This window comes from Musa acuminata, chromosome BXJ3-6 (assembly GCF_036884655.1).
Source record: "Musa acuminata AAA Group cultivar baxijiao chromosome BXJ3-6, Cavendish_Baxijiao_AAA, whole genome shotgun sequence".
Classification (NCBI taxonomy): domain Eukaryota; kingdom Viridiplantae; phylum Streptophyta; class Magnoliopsida; order Zingiberales; family Musaceae; genus Musa; species Musa acuminata.
In genome coordinates, this window is record NC_088354.1 from 12905084 (window position 1) to 12929386 (window position 24303).

The 24303-nt window shown below is 39.3% G+C and overlaps 3 protein-coding genes, 1 long non-coding RNA gene and 1 pseudogene across 5 annotated transcripts; 2 read left to right on the forward strand and 3 right to left on the reverse strand.

Moving 5' to 3' along the window:
* Positions 1–176: 176 nt before the first annotated feature.
* On the reverse strand, positions 177–1656 carry LOC135640524 (uncharacterized). Its single transcript, XR_010497354.1, has 2 exons — positions 1007–1656; positions 177–429 (listed from the first exon to the last, which is right to left on the reverse strand). It is a non-coding gene; the product is annotated as an uncharacterized LOC135640524 (long non-coding RNA).
* Positions 1657–3941: 2285 nt separating this feature from the next.
* LOC135639732 (transcription factor CSA-like) lies at positions 3942–5498 on the forward strand. Its single transcript, XM_065153608.1, has 2 exons — positions 3942–4243; positions 4503–5498. Exons 1-2 carry the CDS (start codon positions 4087–4089, stop codon positions 5135–5137), a joined length of 792 nt encoding a protein of 263 aa, XP_065009680.1. The 5' UTR covers positions 3942–4086; the 3' UTR covers positions 5138–5498.
* An 849-nt stretch (positions 5499–6347) lies between these two features.
* Positions 6348–7739, reverse strand: LOC135641350 (probable indole-3-pyruvate monooxygenase YUCCA10; annotated as a pseudogene).
* A 2324-nt stretch (positions 7740–10063) lies between these two features.
* LOC135640582 (NAC domain-containing protein 104-like) lies at positions 10064–11367 on the reverse strand. Of its 2 annotated transcripts, XM_065155182.1 has the most exons (3): positions 10878–11367; positions 10522–10790; positions 10064–10452 (listed from the first exon to the last, which is right to left on the reverse strand). In XM_065155182.1, exons 1-3 carry the CDS (start codon positions 11038–11040, stop codon positions 10303–10305), a joined length of 582 nt encoding a protein of 193 aa, XP_065011254.1. In that variant the 5' UTR covers positions 11041–11367; the 3' UTR covers positions 10064–10302. The 2 variants fall into 2 exon arrangements, with proteins under 2 accessions (XP_065011254.1, XP_065011253.1); XM_065155181.1 differs by having other exon boundaries at positions 10064–10790; positions 10878–11360.
* Positions 11368–14147: 2780 nt separating this feature from the next.
* Positions 14148–23894, forward strand: LOC135639884 (TOM1-like protein 4). The gene is made up of 10 exons (XM_065153875.1): positions 14148–14456; positions 14660–14777; positions 16442–16520; positions 17194–17292; positions 17396–17509; positions 18171–18322; positions 19383–19464; positions 20731–20816; positions 20913–21104; positions 23024–23894. The coding sequence occupies exons 2-10, from the start codon at positions 14671–14673 to the stop codon at positions 23655–23657; spliced, it is 1545 nt and encodes a 514-aa protein (XP_065009947.1). The 5' UTR covers positions 14148–14456; positions 14660–14670; the 3' UTR covers positions 23658–23894.
* Positions 23895–24303: the final 409 nt, after the last annotated feature.

Genomic DNA, 24303 nt, shown 5'->3' on the forward strand with positions numbered 1-24303 from the left:
TTCAAGTTCAGCTTTTTGCTCTGTAGCATAATGATGTTAACAGAGTTGCAAATTCAAACACACAGTGTTCAGTGGAAGCTTAAAAAGTCTTCATGATGGACCTTTTTTGTTTGTGCGCGTGCCTTGATAGTCTTGATCTTACCTGAGTGAGTGCTCAAAGGTTTTTTTCAGCAAGCTTTGTGCATGTTTTTTTTTTATTGCCTTTGAACATGTTACATACGTAGATCCCAATTATTTATTTCACAGCTTGTCCATATTTCTACCTTTTATAGTTCATGGGACCTTGGTGGAGATTGGTAGCTTTCCTAGTATCTGCATGCTCCTTCCAGAGGATTAAGAAAACCTGGCTGAGTGCTTCTGCTTCTTCATCATCTTCTTTATTTTGGTGCTAAGCTCACCAAGCTGTGGGCAACTGGTGGGCTGGTTTGACTGCAAAATAAGCATGTTTAGTCAACCCCATGAGTCCCAGTATACTATTATTATTTGTGACAAACAAAATGAGTATGATTTGATATTGGACATGGATGGTCCTGTCTCTTGTATACCTACTACAACTGGCATCTAATTACCACACAAACAATAGCTTGTATTCATGAGTTTTATCCAGTGAAATGATGACTACTATTCAACTCCAAAACAGAGTTGGCCATCCAAGAATTTAAAGCAGTTTAACTGATCATCTTCAGCATCATGAACAGCAAATTTCATCCGCAAAGTCAACGAATGATCTCACTGAATGAGATGGACAAGTCAGTAGGAGCACCAGAACTGCAGCACAGAAGAGCAAACCACATTGTCACTCATAACATCTTATTCTTCATTTGCAACATGTTGCCTCATCAGTGGCCATGTCAAATATGAAATTCCAATGTTTTTTGTTTGAATTATCTCCAGTCTCATCATCTCTTATCCTCAGCATAGCTTGTGTTAATCAAACTATGCTTGGGAGTTAAATGATTTGTGGCAGGGGAGATGAAGATGACAAGAAAAGCAAGGAACCACTCACCACAGGCCCTAGAAAGTTGCACTCAAGCTGCCACATGAAGCCTCCCGCATCAGGTGGCATTTCAAGGAAGATCAATCAATAACAAGAACGCTCCTCAGCTGTCTTCTGTGGAGAAGATGAACTGTCCTTCGGATATGCCAAAATCATAGACAAAGTGAAGCGTTCAACCCTACAACACCCTTTAGCAGCATGGACCATGGCAGAAACAATTTGGGGGAATCCAAAGGACAGCCACAACACAGAGAAAGTACATAAGCTGGCAATTAAAACCACCCATGTTCTGCATCTAATAAATGAAGGAAAAGTTACATGGCTGCTGTTTTCTGTAGTTTCAGTTGTTCATGCACTTGCCACTTTAGCTTGGATGGTTGTTGAGGGCTTTCCCAAGATAAAATTCCCTCCTCTAAACTCTTCATGTTGGTTTCCTCTTATTTTCCAACTCTTCTTTAATGTCAAAGCCATGTAAGATGGGAAGAGATTGTCCAGCTTGAGATAGTGGAGCTTAAAGCAGATAAGAAGTCCCATCCTGTGCACAGATGTTAACTTCAAGATGGCCTTTTCTGTGGTTTTCTTAAGTAGCCAAGCTTGAGGACCAAGTGTATTCCTACACAAGTAAACCACAAACCATGTGTATTTGCTTGGTGAAAGCTACTCCCAACCTTTCCCACTTCATGACTTAATGGAGAGGGCAAGGTAGTGCATTGAAGGAAAGATGCAATGTAGATGTCCAAGTACAGGATGACAGAGATGTATACTCTCCTAAAAGCATGCCTCCCTTTTCCTCAAAATAAAATCAAAAAGAAAAAAGTACTTCTTTCAACAACTCTTCCTTCTTTTGTCTGATTAACAAGTGAGCTCTTCAAATATAGTTCATAAACAAGCTACTGATAATCTTTCCATAGAATCATCTGAAGCTAACAAATTAAAGTTTACAAGTGTTTGATCATGTACTCTACCTAATAAATGCTCACATATAACTTGTTGTAAGCATTTATTATGTTACATGTTGGAATGATGATGTCTCCAGAAAAGATATGGTCAGGTGTGATGCTTTTTAATGGCCAGGACAGATTCTGGCTTCTCCTCCTTCATGTAGCCACTAGTTGATGGATCTCATTAAATACTAAGTCAATCTTTGATAGCTTTAGAACCAAAGAGACCAGGCATTTCCTATTCCACTAGCATCCACAAATGCAATGGGGGGGGCCATTCTTCCTTCTTCCATATAAGGAAAACTTGATGCCATGCTTTTTGTGAATCCTTTGATCAATGAGGTTGTAGGAACCTTTCTTGATGTGGTTTCCATCTTGCTATATTTTATGCATGGCAACAAAATAGATAAAAACTTAAGGATATCAATTCATGTATAGGAGGAGTACACTATATATTAATTGCTTTGAACCACATTAGGTATCTCAATACTATATGATTAATAGTGGTAGTTGCCACAGATACATCATATTACATTGACTAAGAGATTCTTAAACTACTTTGACTAGGAGATTATTAAAAAAAAATGTTAGGTAATATTTTCATGTGTATATATAAAATAGTTGATGAAAAATTCAATAAGAAAATGGCTCAAAACATGAGACTCTTATTAATACGAGATCGATAGAGAATCAATTATATAATCTTGTTACGAAAATAGATAAATTTCTTAGTAACGTGGAATATGAAGTTAATCTTATAATAGCATCAAGGATCATCCCTAATAAAGGATTTGATCAAGTATTCAAGGGTTACAACATAACCTAATTGCAATATATATATATATATATATATATATATATATATATATATATATATATATATATATATATATATATATATATATATATATATATATATATATATATATATATATATATATATATATATATATTGCATGTTTAAATTGATTGACATGCCTAAGGGCTTTACTAGATGACAAATTGAATTGAGGCACTAAAAACTTGTGGTGATCATATTGCCATGTTAATTAACTCTGCTAATATAACACAGTTTAATTAGCCATATCCCTCTCTACTACAGTTGACTAGGAAAAATATTATTGGACATGGTTTTATGCTCCTCAAGAACATAATGTTCACGTAAGCCATAATCTACAGTGCATGTATATTACTGTCAATTGCAGGAATTGAAGATGTTCTTTTACCTGACATGAACAATTTCATGTCAAAATCTCGTTTAATTTTGACTTGCATGTCAAGACAGCTTTTTCCTAGTTTCTACTGAGCATGCTTCACGTAACATCACTGATTGAAGGTGGATATTTCTGTGATGAATACTGTGTGCTATTTGACTCTTGTCACTCCCTTTCCTTGTTTAGATCCGGAGGAACAATCTCTCATCTTAATTAGCTTCTGCAACCAAGGTCATGAAGCTTTCCTCCTCACCCCACCCCACCCCCCACACAGGTCTGCGAACCATGTGGAGGCCTTAAAAGCTTTCCTCCGCACAAAGGCAACCAAATTAGGGTTCTTCATCTTTCTATATTCCCCATCCCCTTATTCTATGTGTGGGTAGTCCAACCGACGGAGAAACCGCTTGCCATCTTTGAGAGGAGTAGATAACAAGTTCTTGAGGGGAGAGATAAGTAGCATCCCTAAGAACACGACATCGCTGATCCCTTCAAAGTCTTTAAATTATTGTCCACCATCTGATCTTTTATGATCATTTGTTGCCACTTATTCCTACCAAACAACGAGAGAGATCATTTCATTCTGCACCGTAGGTATTTCCAAGTCCATGCATTTGAAGCTGCAAGAATCATGATGTGGAAAGAGAGAGAGAGAGAGAGAGAGAGAGAGAGAGTATTGATAAGGAAGTTGTAGAACGGAATGTGTATATATTACTAGTAATAAAGATGGGATTGGTGCAAGTTTAGAGGGAGAAAGTGATGGGGGCAGTGGCCAAACACGCAACTGTAAGGGTGATCGGATAGTTCTTTCTACCTCTCCTTGTCGTGCAAAACGAACAAAAAGGACTTGCCATCCAAACCCTAACCCAACCCATCCCTTTTACTTCTCCTCTTCCTCCTCCTGCGCCCTCTTCTTCTCTTTCAGCAGGTAGGGCTGATGGGATCGACGTCGGCTTCGGCCGGATCTGGTGACGCCAAGGCTTGCCCTCGTGGTCACTGGAGGCCCGGCGAGGATGAGAGACTGCGGCAGCTGGTGCAACAGTTTGGTCCTCAGAACTGGAACTCCATTGCTGAGAAGCTGAAAGGAAGATCAGGTGTGTGTGTGTGTGTGTGTGTATGTGTGTGTGTGTGAGAGAGAGAGAGAGAGAAGAAAGATTGTGAGTCACAAATTCTTCTTTCCATGATGTATAGTTCACGAGAGGGAGAAGATTAGTAATCATCACTAGGCTTTTGCTAGTTTAGAGCTTGTTCTTCTTGATGTTGTCATGCTTTCACCACCAGTCAGTTCTCTGTCCATAGATAGAGTCTGTTGCTTCCTAAGAGAAGGGTGCTATTGCTGTCATCTATTTGCAGGTAAGAGCTGTAGGCTGAGGTGGTTTAACCAACTTGACCCACGGATCAACAGAAGGCCATTCACAGAAGAAGAGGAAGAGAGGCTGCTGGCGGCGCAGCAAGTTCAGGGGAACAAGTGGGCGCTGATCGCGCGGCTCTTCCCGGGAAGGACGGACAACGCCGTGAAGAACCATTGGCATGTCATCATGGCCCGGCGGCACCGGGAGAGATCGAAGCTGTTTAGGAAGAGCGCCAGCTTCCCGGATCAGATCCATCCGGTCTCAGCTCCTCAGGAAGGAAGCCATCGACGGCATCTCCGATTTGGTTCTGATAGCGACTTCCGCGTCGTCTCACCCTCAGGCTTCATGCTTTGGCGAGCTTTCTCGGGATCAAGAGACTACCCTAGCACTCCCAAATGTAGTTCCGGTGTTCTCCTCGACAGCTCGCAGCTCCATGGCCGCTCGCTTCGCCCTCATCATCAAGCTTACAGAAGCCTCAGCGTAGATGCCAACTGCTCTGACTATGCAGTGAGTGCACGCGACATGGCTCGAGATGGAAGCGATTCAGCTAACAGTAGAGCTATCAGCGAGCAGATCAATGACAGAAGCAAGAAGGTTGCCTTCATAGATTTCTTGGGAGTTGGAATAACTTCTTGAATCCAAGAACCTTTCGACTCCTCGGATTTAGGCTACAGATTGGGGTCCAAATTAGGAGAGACAACCGAGTCGGCCGGCCATTATTTTGCTTTGGGGTCTCTGACATATCAAAACATCATCCATTAATCTGACACAAGTCGTGGGAAGAAGTATTACTTCCCCACCATGGATTGCATCTGTTCTCGTTCCTTCCTTCCTCTGTGTTGTGGGCATGAAGATGTGCAGGGTAGATGATCGCATCGGATGGCGGCTTATGCATGCACGCATGCATGCATGCATCTCAGTTGTGATTGTTATCATCAGCATGTAATTTATGTAATCAAACTGTGACAGTGCAACCCTAACTATGAATTGCATGAACAGGTTCTGTAATTTGCATTCAGATTTAGCAACTAAGATCTAACCATTATCTCAAGGTTTTCAATGAATGTGCTGAAGGTGTATGCTTCTTAAGATCTAAGAAATGACTAACCTCATTGCTGGTGGCAGATGTTATACTCTACCTATAACCTTTCATATATTCTCAGTGCTTCTTATCCCATCATAAATCATCAATTAAGCTTGTATGTTATAATTAACGATGATTCATTGGCTATAATTTGCAAAAAAACATGTTATGTCGTAATTGAAATATATTGATATTATGTGTTAATTTAGTTAATAATTACATTTATCTGGCTTCTACAGATTGGCAGAAATTTTGTTTATTAAGATATGTAACGGTCTTCGTATCAACCCGTTATAAGGATTAGCGGCCGATATAACGGAGTTCAAATATCTTGGTGAGTTATAACTCAGTTACTGCACGATTCGGGATCTCATCTTCGATCCACGTGTCAGAAAGCGGACGACTGGCCACCCTGCTTAAGTTCCTCCGCGGTTTACCGGAACGGAAATTAGAACTGATGTCACGTGCGCAAGCGACACCACTAAATCACCGTTCATATTCATCCAGATCGTCGTCATCGTGCTTTAAGATTCGCGCGTGGTGACGGGGGAAAGAACTCCTCCCCTCCTCTTCTTTGTTCGCTCTGCAGCAGACAGAAATGGCTGCCGTGAACTCCACTGTGTCGGATTAATGCGTTCCTCCGGTGCATTGTTTAGCAAAGAAGTGTATATACTGAGAGAATTCGTCAGTAGGATATCAGAGATACAAGTCAGAATTGAGGTCTTCTTTTTCTTTGTCAGTGCTAAACAATATCAAAAGCTCTCATTCTTGGTTACAGTTTTCTATCTTCGTATCGATGTCACCTGCAATATTTAGTGCATCCATTTTGATGCCGGGCAAGCCCTTCTTGGAGAATCCTGAAAAGTAGACTCCATTCTTCCCTTTCCAATGCTGAGGAAAACTTTGTCGTGGGAGTCCTTCCTGATTCGATAGCTCACCTTCGTCCTACATGAACAATATGCTTGAGCTTAGAAACATGAGTGATCGGTCTGAGTTTTATGAAGGGGAAACAAAGGGTTGCACCAAATTCCTTTCCATCACCCAGTTGATTGCTGAGCTTTTATAGCCCGTGGCAAAGATGATGGCATCAAAACACTGGGATTGACCATCAGCAAACACCACGGTCTTCCCTCTTATGCTTGTGATCGCGGGCACCACCTGTCATTCCAATTCAGTTCGTGAGAAGGAAATAAGACATGGCATCATATGCGAGCATAAACCAATGGCTTCAATATGATCACCTGAATCTGCTTTGACTTGATCTTTTCGATGGTGCCGATGTCGATGACCGGGGATCGTCCTTTTGTTTCTTTGGTGATGAAGGGAACTCTCTTTGGTCGAATGATGCCATGCTTTGATAGATCCCCGAACTTTAGTTTGGACAGGATGAGGATGATGACATCAACCATGAACATTGGAAGATACTTCAGGAGCACCATTCCCACATAAATCATCTCCTTGGTCACTACGTGGAACTGCACATCAGAAGAGACTGTGAAGAACACGTTGAAATGACTTGACGTAGTTAGGAGATCGTGAGCAGTTCACGTACTGGACTCCGAATTGAGATGGACGCGTATACGCCGAATTCTGAGAGATCGTAAGCGATCTCCATCCCGGAGTTGCCGCAGCCGACGACCAGGACGCACTTCCCCGGGTACGCAGCCCCCGACTTGTATCTCGACGAGTGGAAGACGTCGCCGGGGAAGCTGTCCAACCCAGGGAGGCGCGGAACGAAGCCCTCGCCATTCTCCCCGGTGGCCACCACGAGAAACCTTCCCTTGTACAGCTTTTCCTCGCCGGTTACGGTGTCACGGGCTCCGTAACACCGACGCGAGCGTCGTACTTGGCCACCTCGACTTGGGTACGTAACTCGGGGTTCAGCCGGAAGCGCGCCGCGTGGCCGTCGAGGTAGCGAATGAACTGCTCCTTGGGAATGAACGTCGGCGTGGTCGGGGGGTGGGGCATGTGCGGCAGGGCGTAGTACTGCTTCGCCAGGTGGAGCTTCATCCGGTCGTACGACCGCTTCCGCCACAATGAAGCGACGCAGTCTTCCTTGTCAAGGATGACGAATGGGACGGAGAGAAGGAAGAGGCAAGCGGCGACTGCGAGATCGGATGGCCCTGCTCCCACGATCACCACAAGGCTCTCCATCACTTCTGCTGCTGCTGTCTATTGCAGCATTTACATAAAAGGAGGCTGCATGCGTATGAGCTAATCCATACACCACAATCTCTTCTTGTCGTATTAGCTTCGGGTAGGAAGCGTTACACCTCTCCGAGCAGCGCGTGGAAAGGGCTTGGAGAGTCCTCACTCTGCTGGCTGTGGGCAGTTCTCAAGCTTCATACAAGCAGCTTGTCGAGTACTTCCGAAGGCAGTATATGTTTCCACCTTTTTTAGTGAGAAGAAAGGAGGATTCAAATAGAATATTTGCGAGATTTAATTCGATATTCGAGTATATTGCATACTTCTTTAGATGGTGAATCGTAAACCATGTTTCCTGTTTTTGTCTTGCAGTATTGCAAGTATCATGCGATTGGATTAACGTTAGAGAGGTATTGACATCTAACAAAAGTTTTGCTCTTAAGTGTTTTCAAACAGGTTTTTCTTGGTTCAATCAGCACCTTATAAAGCAAATGTTGTTGTAAAGCAGGTATTTCTAGAGGCTTGGAGAGCAATTGAAAGTGATAGAAGATAGAAATTATAGAAAAGTTATACATGTTCTCCCTATTTATACAGGTTAGGAGGAAGAATTTTTCTCGATAGAGCAGCGAGATTTTCTCATACAGTAGGAAAAATCTTATATGCTATCATACCCCCGCAGGATGGTGCTCCTATCAAGGATGCCGATCTTGAATCGATGCAATATAAATAGTTTATGAGCAAGAGGCTTTGTGAGTGAGTCTACTAGCCGTATGTATATGAGAAACACGTAGTTGATGTCAGACAATTTGATCTCGCATAAAGTAGAAGTTAATAGCAATATGTTTCATACGAGAGTAGAACACCGGAGTAGTGCATAGATAGGTAGCTCCGACATTATCATAATATATTATAGAAATAGGAGTCGAATTAATGTTGAGTTCCTTGAGCAGATTTGTGACCCAATTGAGTTATGCAGCGGTAAAGGCGATGATATAGTATTTAGTTTTAATTGTAGACCGTGTGATTATCTTTTGCTACTTAAAACTCTAACTGTGCAAGGTACAAACGTTAGAGAGGTATTGACATATAACAAAAGTTTCGCTGTTAAGTATATTTTCAGACAAGTTTTTCTTGGTTCAATCAGCACCTTAGTATTTTTAGAGGCCTAATAAGAAATAAAATTACTTGGAGAGCAATTGAAAGAACTCCTTAAAATCTATAATTTGATTGTTCTATAAATAGTGTTGATGAGAGGGAGATGTAGTAACATCATATATATATATCTCTCAATGGTTTTTCTAATAGTAAATAATTCTTTATTTGTAGGGGTAAGATTTGTGATTTTAACCAAAGCAAACTCCCAACAACACATGTCAGTCACTTATTAGCTCGGTGTAGGGCTGATGTGGCAAATTGAGTCTCGTTTCTTAGAGCAACTACATATCAAGGAAAAGAGGTTTGTGACATTATGGGTAAATTAGGTGGGAATCCAAATCCACTTAGGAGCAACCCCCAACCTTTAATGATGAGCCTATCCATAGGATTCTTTTGAAGGAAGCTCATGCCTCCTTAACCCACATCATAAGCATCATTAGTAGAAGATGCATTTCTAAGACATTGGAAGAGCCCCACTTTCCTCATTATCAACCAATAGCTCCCCATGCACAATACAAAAGATCAAAATACATACGTAAACAAACAAAGTGCATCAAGTTAGGACCATGTTTTTGTCGTGGCACAAAGCCTAACCACACCACAACTTAATGGGTTTCCAAGCAAAGTGGAAGATGACCTATCCATCCAACAAAAACAAGTGTTTCTACATGGCCACATGCCCAAATCTTCACATGCATCACTGACTTCTTTAGAGGAAGGTGAAGGTGGTGGTGGGGGGGGAATGAATGGTAGAGCTCAATTGTTACTCGATCATCAAGCAAAGATGACAGGGGCAGTTCATGAGAATGATATGAGTGCCAAAATTGTGGATCTTGGCACACATCTCTATCATTGAAGTGAACTGTGTGTCACTTTAGACACTATCGTAAACAATAAAGTCTTCAAGAAAATATAGACATTATCAATGTATATATTAAGTTTCTTTTGCTTTTTATTCTCTTGATTAGATGTGAATTCTGTTGTAGGATATACTAAGATATATATGTTGAAGGAAGAAACTTTCTGTGAAGTCCTCACTAGAAAATGCAAATGCTTGGCAGGCAATAATTATTGGTTGGCAAGCAATTAAGTTGGCATTAAGGCTCCATCAATATCATATGGTATCAGACAGATGAAAACATCTCAATCATGCAAGCTTGGTGGTCCAAGCACCTAGCTGAGAATTTGAAGAGCTCAAGTAATCTCCACTTCCATCTACTATTTTAGGCTTATCCCATTGACGACACAGATGACCTAATGCTTGTGTATCCTCCACCCATCAAAGAAAGAAAAAGAGAAAGAGAGAACAAAAGCAAGCACCTTGCTTTGTGGCAGAACAAAGCCACTGAGATCATTCATTATATACACGTTAAAGAAGGTGATCAAACAAATAGCTCCATAGAAGTATGACAAGTCCTCAGTTTGGCAAGCTTATCTCATCAATGTCATCCAAGGACAAGAACACCTCGTCCAGGCACGAGAGCTCCGAGCCGCCGTCGTCGTGGAAGCTCGACTGTGAGCCGCCGGTCGACTCGTAGACTCGGCACACGACCCATCTGTTTGATTCCTGCACGGCGATCGTCGTCGTTGAATGAACGAGACGCGGTTCTTGCATTGCCTGAGCTGAATCACTTACTTTCTTCCTTGTGCCTCCGTCGCCGGTGCTGTGAAGAACACCGTCATCCAGTAGATGGTACTCGTGCATCAACCAATTGGTTTTGACGCCCTCAGGTGCTTCGCCCAGGTAGTATCTGAGGGTCTTCTTCACCCCGACATCGACGCAACTGCTAGCTATCGTCTCGTGATCGGTGCCGGCGGCGTGCCAGTAGCCAGTAGCCGTCGCTCTGCTCTGGGTTGTGTGGGTGAAGAAGTACCAGTGGCGGTTTCCTCCTTGAAGAGCTTTACCTTCGAAGACACAGTACATACGTCTTATATCGCATGCATGCAACAACACGAAACGAAGCTAGTAAGTATACGGGCCAGGTTGCTGACCGCCGAGGTCCCACGGATCGCAGTGGTGGAGGTCGATGGTGGGGATGATGTCGGGATGGCACGGGAGCAGCGCGGCTTTGCGGTGGAGGAAGTGGAGGACGAGCTCTTCGTCGGAGGGGAAGAACTGGAAACCAGGTGGTAGGCTGCTGCTTCCTTCTCCCATGCTCTGGTAGAACAACAGCGTCAAGGGAGAAGACTGATCATCCGTGGAGTGGAAGCTCCATGTACATTTATAGTGCGAGAGACAGCGGTGGAGAGTGCTTCGAGGTGGCTGCTAATTAATAGATCTTGGTTTTCCTTTAGATAATAGCTATCGATGTGCTACGGAATATACATTAGTGTTCCACGAACGAGATCGCAACATCTTGTCAAATGGACTTTTCCTCTGAGAAAGGCACGCAAAGTGTCACTTGAAAACCATCGAGGGAGAGAGAGAGAGAAAGAGAGGAAAGTGATGTGATTGTGATCGAACAGTTCGTATTAACAAGAAAAAGGTGATGGAACCCAATGGATGATGATTGCAGTATGGGAACAAGAGGGGCTCCATTGATACTACAGTATGCTAAGCAATGATCTTACGTAGCAGTATATATATAGTATCCAATTGTTTAAGAGATATTAAGAAAGAAGACTCAAAGAATTAATTTTTCATCAAACAGTCGAATATACACTTAAATCTACTTTATAATTTAATAATTTAATTTTGAATTAAATTAATGTCTAACCTGATATATATTATTAGTTTGACTAGTTTGACTCCGACCATAAGTGCTACGATTTGTAAGAAAGAAAACAGAGGAGTTAGAAAAAAAAAACTAAGGAGATTGAAATAAAAGATAATTATAAAAAAAATAAAAATAGTTGGTAAGGAGTCGAGCAACGAGCTAGAAGAGAGCTTGCTGTAGGCAAGTGGCTCTGATACTATGTAAATAATTAAACGAAGAAGATAGAAGATGGAAATTATATAAGAAGCTATATTCCTCATTCAGATGTTACAGATTAGGAGGGAGGGTTTTCCTCAACAGAGCAGTATCTTAATGAAATATTTTTAGGAGTTAGTAAAAAAATAAAATAAGGATATTGAAATAATAAAAAAAGAGGATAATTATAAAAAGAAAAAAGTTTTGAGTCAAGAAAAGATTAATAACTAAGTTAACAAAATTAATCCTATCAAATAGTCAAACTTATGATTGCGAATAAAGTTAATAGTACTCCTACTAAGCTAAGGTTGAGAATAGGATTGATTTGCACCGGACGAGAGAAAAATTATTGAGCCACACATAAATAAGAAAATATTCAGGTATAAAGAGAAATTAAAATAGGGGACCAAAAACATAAACCACATGTTAGTAAATATAGAGAGATTTTAAATTAAATTAATACCTAACCTGATATATGTTATTATAATTAATCTATAATCGCCAAGATATGTTGGACTGCTGAGGCAGGCATCTATCTGAGCGTGGTGGAGGCTCCAATCATGCTTTCCGTGTCTCTGAAGTCATCCTTCGGTCCATCGTATCGGAAAATGACGTGTTATGTTCTGAACGGTGGGGATGTCGTGTATATACACAGCTCAGACGACAAGCTGAGGTCGTTTCTCTTTGTCATTTTCGAGAGCCTGCACGCTAAGAAGAACAGTATATATGTTGGCTCTCGAATGGAACGACGAACTCACCTTTCTGATACACTGTAGATTTGAAATGCCACCCTATACAAGACCCGATCTGAGAAGATAGAAGACCGACATTGCCAGAGATCCAAGCAAACCGGTCGCTGTGATGCTACGAGACAACCATAGCCAAGCAAAAGATGAGAGGTCTTTGACGAAGATAGAAGACTTGTTGGTCTTCGTTGGAGACAGAAGATTCTGCAATAATTCCACCCGTATTTGAATTTACTTAGCAGCCTTGACTTTCCAGCCAACCATCAACCCCACCTGGCAGTAATCCAGGCAGCATGTGAATCACACACTGTAGCAGATTTTACACAAGCATTTGCTTTTCCACCTCTTCTCGTTCCTTTCCTGTCTCCCACAGTCATGATCACTGGCCAGTTCAGTTTTGATGATGCGAAGCACAGATCATGGCACCCAGAGCTGGGTATGGCGCATGGCATGGTGGAGTCTGCTTACGAACTCACGCCCTGGGACATGGTGGAGTCAGCGAGGCCAGAGAGAGATAGAGAAAGACCGGCGGTGGAGGGGAGATGAGCGGTAAGAAGAATAACAAGGCAAGGAGAAGGATGTCGAGGAGTGAGAGCATGCAGAGTGGGGGTTGCCTTCTTAAGATGTTCTTCCTCTTCTCTCCTGGAGATGCTGGCAGATGGAGAGTGGTGGAGAGGAACGAGCAAGCAAACTCCTTTCCCTGCAGCTGCATGACCTTATTGCATACAGAAAAGGGTTGCGGATTCACTGATGCAGAGTAATCTGCATATAACAAGAAAGATTAAGATCTAAAACTATACTCTTTAAACATGTTCCACCTTTTTGCAGGAGACCAACGAGCTGTTTCTTCCTTCAGCCATGGAAACCCATCTCCATCCCTGCTTTGAGTCTGGGATTGCTTGCTATTATTCTATGATCAGAGGATTGTTGCCAAGACATAGCAGCAGAATGCATCTTTGCCTCTGCATTTGTATCATTATCCGGCATGAGAACTGCGGCAGGTGTGCTTACAATTAAGTAGTGTTTAAGAAGAGGCAATTGTATGGGAGAGAGTGTATATATATATATATAAATAAATAAATAAATAAATATATATATATATATATATTCCAATTATAATATTTTTACATTGTGTTGTAACAATTTTAACGATACCAAAAACACACGGTAACATAGAACAAAAGCATGATAATAATTTTAATTAATTATAAAAATATTATAAAACAGTATAAAGATGTTATAAAAAAATATTAAGAAAGAGAGAAAAATATGATGACCTGATATATGTTAAAATTTTAATTAGATGATTACGAATCTCTAGAAACCTAAAATAACATGCAAGTGCCGAAATATATGATTTAACACTGGCAAGGAAGCATAAGCTTTGCACAAGCCCTCAAATCGGTTTCTAGTTGCTCTCACAACACGCTTTCATGTGGGGAAAGTCAAAGTCAAAGTCAAAGTCAAAGTCAAAGTCATCGAAATTTATTTGGTTCAAAATACTTAAGCTCAAATTAATAATAGCATAATTCCTTATTATCGAACTAGGGTTTCACGCATGCAATTAAGGTCGAATTGGGTCTTAGCAGTCGATCGCGCAATCAGAATTGGTGGCTTTGACCTTTTGCGCTGTGTGTGGACAGAACGACCACCGCGGCACTGCAGAATCAACAAACACGCAGAAGCTAAGCAATCAATCAAAGTCCGTGTTTGGGATCTTCTCTTCTACCCCGACGACTCCTTCCTTCCACTGCCACTTTATTTTTTTATTGAAGTCGGCTCCTTGATGGTCAAATCCTTCTCTCTCTCTCTGTTTTGTCTTTATAATTCCTCCCCAAGATAAGAATCCAAAAGACGGACCCTTCTTCGCCCTTCTCTCTTCCCGTCCCGTCTCCCTCTCCTTCGGCGTCAAGGTAAACCCTTTGCCTCTGGGATCCTGTCTGTCTGTGTCATCCTATCGATCCGTGGGTTCTTTAGATTTATGTTGACTTCGATTGTGTCTATATGTTCTTGAAGTAAAAAAAAAGAGAGAGGATTTTGAGGGTTCTGGGTGGTCGATTTGGATATGATGGTAAAATTTGTGGTTCTCGGTGTTCATATTGGGTTCGATTTGCAGGCCTTTTCGTGATGGCTTCGGCTGCGGCGTGTGCGGATCGGGCGACGAGCGATATGTTGATCGGCCCGGATTGGGCGATCAACATCGAGTTGTGCGACATTATCAATATGGATCCTGGGTAAGGTTCTTGGCTTGTTCTTTCCCTTTGGTAGAACTAGCTTTTAGGGGGGTTTACATTGGTTGATTCGGCATAAAGTTTCAGTTTTTGTTGGGAGTACCTAATCAGATGGATGAGCAACTTTGAGGTTCCACTGCTAACGCATCCAACGGTCTACCTTTTCCAAACTTTAGGAATACCCAAGCTTTTTGTGATGGAACTGGCATGACCTCACCAGTATTTGGAGTCCGAATGCATTAGTTTATGATCATATATTTCTCTTACATAAATTGCCTGAGCACACATTGGTTTTATTTGAAATGGACGTTTGACGTTATCTATCTGCTAATTCTGGATTGCTCTTATCTAAGTACCTTGAGTTCCAAGAAAAAAGAAAAAGTTTCACTCCTTATAGATGATGAATAATAAATATATAAGAGCAGATATATGAGCCTAATGGACATGATAATAAATATTAAATGTATACATCCAAATCAATGCCTGAATGCACTAGTTTTTGGACATATATTTCTATTACATAAATTGCCTGAACACACGTTGGTTTTATTTGAAATGTACGTTTGACTTTTTCTATCTGCTAATTCTGGATTGCCCTTATCCAAGCACCTTGAGTTCTAAGAAAAAATAAGTTTCACTCCTTATAGATGATAAATCATAAATATATAAAAGAAGATACATGAGCCTAATGGACATGATAATAAATATTAAATGTATACATCCAAATCAATGTCTGGACTTTAGATTGTACTCTATTTTCCCTCTAACATATAATTCCATCACCTCAATGACTTGATGAAGGCGTTGCATCCTGAAGGCTATAGATTTGTCACCATACTTATTGCTTTATCACTGCAAACAATGAGGCAACTGACCATTTCTACGATGCGAGTAACCTTCTTAGAGAGGCAGCCAATTCTGCTTAACCAATTTTTTAGAGAAATATCTTTTTTTAGTGTGCTTTATTTTTGTTGTCACGAGCTCTGGTCAAAATGTTTTAAGTTAAAGTTGATAGTAGTGCACTTATCAAATTTTTATAAGTCAATCTTAGTCTTTTTCACTTCTGATGTGGGACTAATCAGGGTGCTATAATTTTTCCCACTTAGGGGTTTGACATCCTCATTAAGGCCTAGCATAACCCAAATTAAACCATAGCATGGTGCATGTGAGACATAACTCAGTGGTGACCTCATGTCGTGACTAGTCCTTTGACTCCATTCATGGATAGTCGTGTCATACTCGAGCTTCCTCACAATGCCCAAATATTAGGTCGGCTTTGATACCAAATGTTATGACCCGAGCTTGATGGGTTAGCTGACTCATCAACTTTGTTTGATTTAAATCACTGGTCAAAATGCTTAAGCTGAATTTGATAATAGTACACTTATTAGACCTTTATAAGTTAATCTTAGTCTTGTCCACTTCCGATGTGGGATTAATCGAGGTGTTACATTTGTTGTTCTAAAAAATGTTAGGATCATGCTAGTAAGTAACTGATATTTTCCTTTATAAAGATTCTTCTATGAATCTCCCTTCTGATGGTCTGTGGAGGTTTCTGATTTCAATGTGCTATACTTTTGTTGTTCTAAAGAATGTTAGTTGGTTCATACCTGTAAGTTACTGATATTACTAAAGCTTCTTCTATGAATCTGTCTTCTGATGAACAGACAAGCAAAGGATGCACTGAAAGTACTTAAGAAGCGTCTTGGAAGCAAGAACCCAAAAATTCAACTTCTAGCACTTTTTGTAAGTGCATATTCCCCTCCAGTTAGAAATTGTTATTTCTCGAAATGTTTAATATTCAATTGTTGATATTATGTTTAAGTATTTATTGAGTTCTGATTTATAATTATGATGGTTATTTTGATAGAAATATAGTAAAATTTTAATTTTTAACAATTTTCTTTTCTTCCTTAGAAGTAATGCATAAGTATTTTCGTATTCATATTATTTTGTTGCAGTAGCAGGCCTTAAATACTTCTAAGTTTTAAGTATATACACCAGGATGCTGTCAACTTCAACCTACAGAAATTAGTTTAAGTTTAAATGGACACTTGACCATGTGTATGCAATAAATACTCCTAGATCACATGAAGTTCTTTATTGTCCACAAATATGATTTTATACTCTAGTTATGCACTTAACATGCTTTTCTCTAGCAACACTGTGATAATGATGTCTAGTATATGTGTGTAATCTATATAAAGACAGATGGTAAAATGGATTCTGAAGTTTATATAAACAAGTGTTGTTGCTCATTCTACCTTACTGTCACAAATAACAGATTCAACTAAGCTATTTGAGAGATCGTTTTTCTTTTTTTGGTTTAGTTGGCTTTCTCCCAAAAAAGATATATCTATGTTTTAGTTGATATTCTGTCTCCAGTGGTAATCTTATTTTACTAAAAAATGCTAACTAGGTGCTAGAGACTCTAAGCAAAAATTGTGGAGACAATATTCACCATCAGATTGTTGAGCGGGATATTTTACATGAAATGGTTAAAATAGTGAAGAAAAAGGTAAGTACCAAATCTGTAGCACCTCTTATCAATTGTGTTTGACATCTCAATATTTGTTCCTTAACATCATGCATAATACCTGTCTCCTGAATCATGTTTGCAGCCAGATTTGAATGTGAGAGAAAAGATTTTAATTCTGATAGATGCTTGGCAAGATGCTTTTGGGAGAGCAGGAGGAAAACATCCCCAATATTATGCTGCATACCAAGAACTTAGGGTTTGCATCTTTTTGCTGTGCACCTGGTTATTTTTTTGCTTGTCCTAGTTAAAGTGGCAACCATTCCATATGCGGTTGTATGAGTTGTTTGTTATCCTTCGCTTTAATATCTCTTTCATTTGCCAAAGATCATGAGGGAATTAAGCAAAGTGCTAGTCAAAACATCCAAATGATTTTTAATAATTCTCTGTTCTTTAACAATAAGATTGATTGCTAGTTCTTATCTTGATGTAATATATTACAATGGGATAAAACGATCATAAGGTTCTAATCCTTTTGTCCGTACCAGTTATCTGACATTTTACTGATGTGTTTTTCACCAACATAAAGAATGCAATTTTTGTGCTAATCTGGGCCACTAGAACTAATATATCGGTAAATGCACATGCTTAGCATGTTTCAGGCTTTCCGTATTATTAGGTCTGTTATTTCCTAGATTTCTTCTGTGTATTGACAACCCATACGTTTTTGCAATAAAAAAAATTACTGTTTCCTTTTATAGGCATCTTATTTATGCGTTTTGTCATCCCATTTGCTAGCAAATATTCATGTTAATCATGATTGGGTTATTTTGTGTTTTCTTCCTTGCATATTTACAGGGGCAGCTAAATCTTTTGGCCTTACAGTTATATTGGAAGAATTTGTTCATTTTGTTTTACAGGCTGCTGGAGTTGAGTTCCCACCCCGAACAGAAAACACTGTGCCACTATTTACCCCTCCACAAACTCATCCTATAGAATATCAGCCTGCCACATCAGCATATGAAGATGCTGCTTTAGAAGCTTCCCTTCAGTCTGATGTTTCTGCTCTCAGGTTACTACTTCAGATTTTTCTGTTATGCAAATATTAATGTTTGATCTGTTTAAATCTTATGCACCTCTTTGTTTTAGTGGTAATGACTTTGCTACGTTCCTTTTGTCTTTTTCTTTTTGTCATTAATCTTTTATACCGTTTGGACGTGACAGGGATATTGCTAAACACTATTGACTTTAGAATTCATTGTCTCAAGTCTCAACCAAGGCATACAATACCGCCTGGTACAGTTTGGTACGGTCAATATTCACCACTCTGACAGCGACCGAGACTTAGAGTAGGGTATACCAGTCAATATAGGACCAGTATGCATGGTTGACTGGTACCAGGCGCTGTAGCATGTGGTAACCTTGGAAGTGATGCTACCCAACTAGCTATTTGATAGCTGTTAGAGGGCTTTTGGAAGCTTTATAAACAGACCCCAGAATCTTCAAATCAGCCCTCACTCTCTCACTTCCTCTCTTTCTCGATCTCATTTTGTCTCTGCTCTCTCTCAAATTTTATAAGTGAAGATCATTTATGATGGTTTGTAAATTGTATAAATATGACTTGTAAATGCTGACTAATTGTTCCAAGAGAGCTAGAGGAATATCTAAAAAAAATTGTCAGAAACAATTAAAGAAAGAATTTGAGGAGGCCATGGTTTGACTTATATTATTGTGGTAGAGCTCAATGGCTGGGAGGGAGAGATCCATGTAGTCATTCCCAAATGGTTAGGAATTATAGCTGTGTCGGTTTTGTTGTTGTTGGAATTAGGAGGAGGTAATATTAGTGAGATCTTTTTGTAAAAAGTAAGGTTCAGATTGTTGAATGCAAATACAAGGATATGTGTGCTGGCTAATTAGATAATGAATTATACCTGCTGAAAATAGCTGAGACTGTGATGTTTTTATTAATTTTTTTTATTCTGCTTGAAACTTTGTGCATGAAGCATAAATAATTATGCATTAACCTTTAATACACAGGTATACTGAATACTTTTGATTACCTACCACATGTTTATAAACATAGAATTTTTGAGAAATTCACATTCTAAGAGCAATCTATTGTCTTCATGCAGCTTGCAAGATATTCAGAGTGCTCGAGGGATAGTAGATGTGTTATCTGAGATTCTCAATGCATTGGATCCCAATAACAGAGAGGTAGAAACTTTCCAATATTGTTTTTGATACAGGGTTTCATTCTCAACCGAACCATTTCCTATTTGTTTGGAACATGAAATGGCATAGACCCCTCCTACTTATGCACTTCTCGTATTGCAGAACTTGGAAGCTTAGTTCTACTTGTTCACTTACAATGCCATTGATCCTCATTTTTCTGCATTTCAGCATGTACGCTGTTAGATCATTCCTTTTTAATAAGAAACTCTGGGTTAAATTTGCATAACTGAGACTAGAAAGCCAAGAGACGGGTGAGTGGTGGATGGTTTGCAGTCATTTATTATGCTGAATGAATTATGGGAACTTTTAGAGTTAGTGAAGTTTCATTAATCTGTCCGGTGAAGAATTAGTGGAAAAGAGAATCTGCTGTGTTCGAGTGTCAGAAAAGTGAGTCCTTTCAAACTTTAATTGGAGCTATAGCAAGAGCATCTCTAATTCTTCTTGTCTGAGGAGTTAAGGCTACAGTTTGCAAATGGTTAAGGGAGCTTGGAATTATGTATGAGTATAGTAATTCAAACAATTCAAACAAAATTTAGAAAAGAACTGAATTTATATTGGATATGCTGTAGGCACTTCCATTTCCTGTCAAGTCTTTTGTAATTTTGGAAAAGGAAAGTGCTATTAGAAACTAGAAAACATGTTTATAATGGTTTGTAGGAATTGTTTATTAATATTTTTGGATGAATAGCTATTTCTGAAATGAGATTTTTATGTAGAATATCATGCATCTTTATTTCTTTTTTTAATGATTTTAATGAAGGTTCATTTCCCATGTTCTTTTCTATTTCAGTAGCAATACAGAATGTTGATTATTGGTTATGGTATATGATTGCCAAAAATGTTATATCTTCATCACTAATTATCAAATAAGAAAAGAAGATCCTCTATTATGTAATCGACCTCTGCACATAACAGACTTTTTGCAGCAAATTTGACAATCATGTTACACCACTTATGTAACTTCCTTGTAACTTAAGTTACAACTTCCTTTTCAAGTAAAATGAGTATTTTTCATCTTTGTTTTGAATTGTTGCATATCAAACATGTATCTGATGCTTCTAACATATAATTAACAGTGTCAGATAAGTTGTAGACTACAAGTGTCTTTCAAATATATCCTGCTTTTGTCATGACATCTTAATTTTTTGCCTCTACTACTAGGAGGTTTTCATACAAGGGCATTATAGATCAATACATCCTTGATTTAGACATTTTTCATATCTTAGCTAATTGTGCCTCACATGACAGGGCTTAAAGCAAGAAATTATTGTTGATCTGGTCGAGCAGTGCCATTCTTATAAAAAACGTGTCATGCATCTTGTAAATAATACTGGGTATGGTCTAGATTTCCAGTGTGCTGTAAAGTAACATGGAGTTGAAATCTTATATGCTGATTCTTTCTTTTTATTTTGCATTTTTCTTTGTAACAGAGATGAAGAGCTTCTTTGTCAGGGTCTAGCTTTGAATGATGACCTTCAGCGCATACTGCAACGGCATGATGATATCTTAAAGGGAACTGCTCCAAGTGGTGGAGCCCCACTTGCTTCAGCTGCACCTATTGTTAATAATGTAAAATATGAAGATGATGAGCTTGAGGATGATTTATCCCATTTGTCTCTCAGGTACTTTATTTACATGAGGCTACATTTTCTTTTTATGCCTATTTTTATGAATAGTTTTATGCAAGATATGCAATTTTGAATAATACTATCCGGTACGGACGGTGCGTACCGGTTCATCAGTTGACCGGTACATGGACCACCCGTTACCGGATGAAACGAAATAAAAAATAAAAAAATAAATATATATTTTTATTTATTTATATTTATATATAAATATTTTAAAAAAAGGTGACGTCGCGTTGCCTTTTTCGGCGACGTCGCTTTTTATAAGAATATATATATATATATATATCGAACGAATGTCGAAACTTTGGTACGGTACGATATTGCATACCTTGTTTTTATGTTAATTATGGAAGTAAGGCATGGTGTATGGGTGAGACACCTATGCTAAGAGGATATTATGTTTCTCTGATAGCTGTTAGTATACATGATTTATTTTGTCTCTTCAACTTTAGGAGTTAGTGTGAGAAGTTGGCTGAATATGTTTTTTCTTAATGTATTTTTCACTCATGATCCTTATTAGAAGATTTGTTGGAACTTTCATCTCAAGCCAAAGGACAGTCAAGTTGATCGACATAGACTGACACATGCCCACATCATAGGTCCAAATCTTGCCCTGTGCCAACTAACACAGAGGTGCACCCACTGGCGTGGCTTTGGAGACTGATTGTGCTACAAAGCTTTGACATATCTCCATATTGCAAAAGCAAATCTTTGCAGGCCTATGATGATACTTGCTTAATTCTTGCATGTTGAGACTCATTCAAACTGTTTTCATGAGCCCAGTGATGGAAATGTAGTTGTTTCTTCAAGCAAATTGGATTAAATTTCTAGCTTGTGCATCTTAGTGTTTGTTGAAGATCTGCAAGGAAGTTCAAATTTTAAAGCAAAGCCAAATTAGCCAATGGTCAAATTCACAAAACTGCAACTTAATATAGACTTGTAAGATCTCACCTTAGTATCCCATTTTTATGTCTGGTCAACAACTTAATATCTCAATAGTAATCAAATTAAACAAACTCGAGGCTATCTGATCGCAAGTCATGAGCTTGAATGTTAATGAGATTATGAATTCATGACTTGTGGTTGGATTAAAATTGTGCCTAAAGAAAATATCTCTAATTGTGAATCACCAAAATTGGGATAAGCACTAGACCCTGTGAGGGCTTGAGACAACTTGTGTTTTACATTCTTTTGTGTTAAATGAACTGTGGCATTGGTGTTGCACCTTATATTATTAATACAAATACACCATGCTTTGCATCTTTGGAGTAAATATAGGTGAACTGGGATGGCTTGAGACAAACTGTTCTCTCCCACATTTTAGCATGAGTCACTTGTCAACTGCTTGTGATTAGGCAATGAGATTATCTACATGTTCCTGCAGTTGAGTTGAGCTATATAATCCTTTTAGGACAGGCGTTTTAGTAACCTATCTCTTCTGGACCAGATTTTAGTCTTTTCATATTATGTAGCCCATGTTAATGGTATTTGGCTTGTCATTAGTCTTTTAAAGAATGGAAATGCTATGCCAATTGTTCACATTTGTTGCTTTCAGTTTTTGGAAAATCTTCTGCCATAATAAGGAAGACAATTATGTCTTTTTTAAGTAGATGGATAAATGGATTTTGTTTCTCTCACACATGAAATGGATCTCTTAACTGCAATATTCGCTGCATCTAATATTATGGAGTCTTTTGTATTAGCTGCTTCTTAAAATCTCACTGGACAACCTTGGAAACATGTGCAGTTCATAGCATCAAAAATTCCCCAGCATTGTATTCTTTTGGTAGTGTTAGAACATAACTCGTTAGCAGAAGTATGTATAAGTTACCATTCTACGAATGGTAGTGAATTTGCTTCAAATGGGCATGCTTACCTAACTAAGATCATGTCATCTTTGGACATTGCTACAGGACCTCAAGGGATACTGCAACAGGGCAGAGCAGGAAGGCTTCTAATGTCAAAAACCCAAGCCCATTTCTTCCTCCACCCCCACCATCGAGGCCAATCAGTACAGAGGCAAACACAGTCGACTATCTAAGTGGTGATGTTTTCAGATCAGAACAACCACTGGATGCACCACTTGGCGCACCTCTGCCACCCGCTCTTGCTCCACGCTCCCTTGGCTCTTCTGAATCAGCTCCAACATTGAAGTCATCTGGACCACCCAGGTACGATGAGCCTATTCAAGCAGCAAAATCCGGCGAAGAGCAGCCTCCAAAGGCTCCTTGGGAACTGCCGCAGCCTTCTGGTGTGATACCACCACCCCCATCAAAATACGGCCAAAGGCAGCAGTTTTTTGAGCAGCAGAAGCATGGTTATTCTGATGGAAACTCGATATCACCTTATGATGGATTTGTAGCTGAAGACCAGCAAGACTTCAATTACCTTCAACAACATGATCAGCAGCATTTGGGCGGTCTAGACTCTTCGCCATCAGCCCAGCAAGCCAAACCTGAGGACATGCTCTTCAAAGACTTGGTCGACTTTGCAAAGGCGAAATCATCTCCATCAACCAAGCTACCCAGCAGTCGAAGAACCCGCTAAGTGGTTTCCCTAGAGCAGGTTTGGCTAAAAGAGACTGGCAGGTGTGGAATAAAGGAAGACATTTATGGGTTTGATTATTGTCCAAGCTGGTTATTCTGTGGTGTATATGTTGGAGAGAGTCGCTTTGTTGACAATTATATTCTGCTTACACAACATATCTTCTTAGGTTATTTCTATGTAAAAAGAAATCATACTTGTTTTATTGATCGATTTCACGTGGACGTCTTTTTGTTGTTATTTTCGTGTGCTAGTAATGTTGCACATTTTCTCTCAACAACACATCAGCTTCCGTGAGCTTTTCAAGTGCGAGACGTCAAGAAAATATTAGAGCTCAGTAAGCTTGTGGATGTACTTTTTCCAATTTCAGTGATATGTCTACATATATTTGGTCTATAAATCTTTTGAGCTCTTTTATATGTTCATGTCACAACCTACGTATATTCAATTTCATTTGATCTAAATCACTAACTAAAATAGATATAAGTCAATTTAGATACTTATCGGACTAATCATGTGGGTGAAAAAAAATTGAGGGCTGAGCTTCGGATGTTGGGGGGTGAATTATTTTAATTCATATCATAAGTTGAAGTTGGCAATCCAATGGACGAAACTAAACTGCTAAAAATACAAAAAAAAAAAGGCAACA

Coding starts and splice junctions, on each gene's coding strand:
- LOC135640582 (XM_065155181.1), bottom strand. CDS start 11,040: ATGGGAGAAGGAAGCAGCAGCCTACCACCTGGTTTCCAGTTCTTCCCC. Junction 10,791..10,877: donor CGATCCGTGGGACCTCGGCG/GTCAGCAACCTG, acceptor GTGTCTTCGAAG/GTAAAGCTCTTCAAGGAGGA.
- LOC135639884 (XM_065153875.1), top strand. CDS start 14,671: ATGGCTTCGGCTGCGGCGTGTGCGGATCGGGCGACGAGCGATATGTTG. Junction 18,323..19,382: donor TCTGATGTTTCTGCTCTCAG/GTTACTACTTCA, acceptor GTCTTCATGCAG/CTTGCAAGATATTCAGAGTG. Junction 19,465..20,730: donor TGGATCCCAATAACAGAGAG/GTAGAAACTTTC, acceptor CTCACATGACAG/GGCTTAAAGCAAGAAATTAT.
- LOC135639732 (XM_065153608.1), top strand. CDS start 4,087: ATGGGATCGACGTCGGCTTCGGCCGGATCTGGTGACGCCAAGGCTTGC. Junction 4,244..4,502: donor GAAGCTGAAAGGAAGATCAG/GTGTGTGTGTGT, acceptor ATCTATTTGCAG/GTAAGAGCTGTAGGCTGAGG.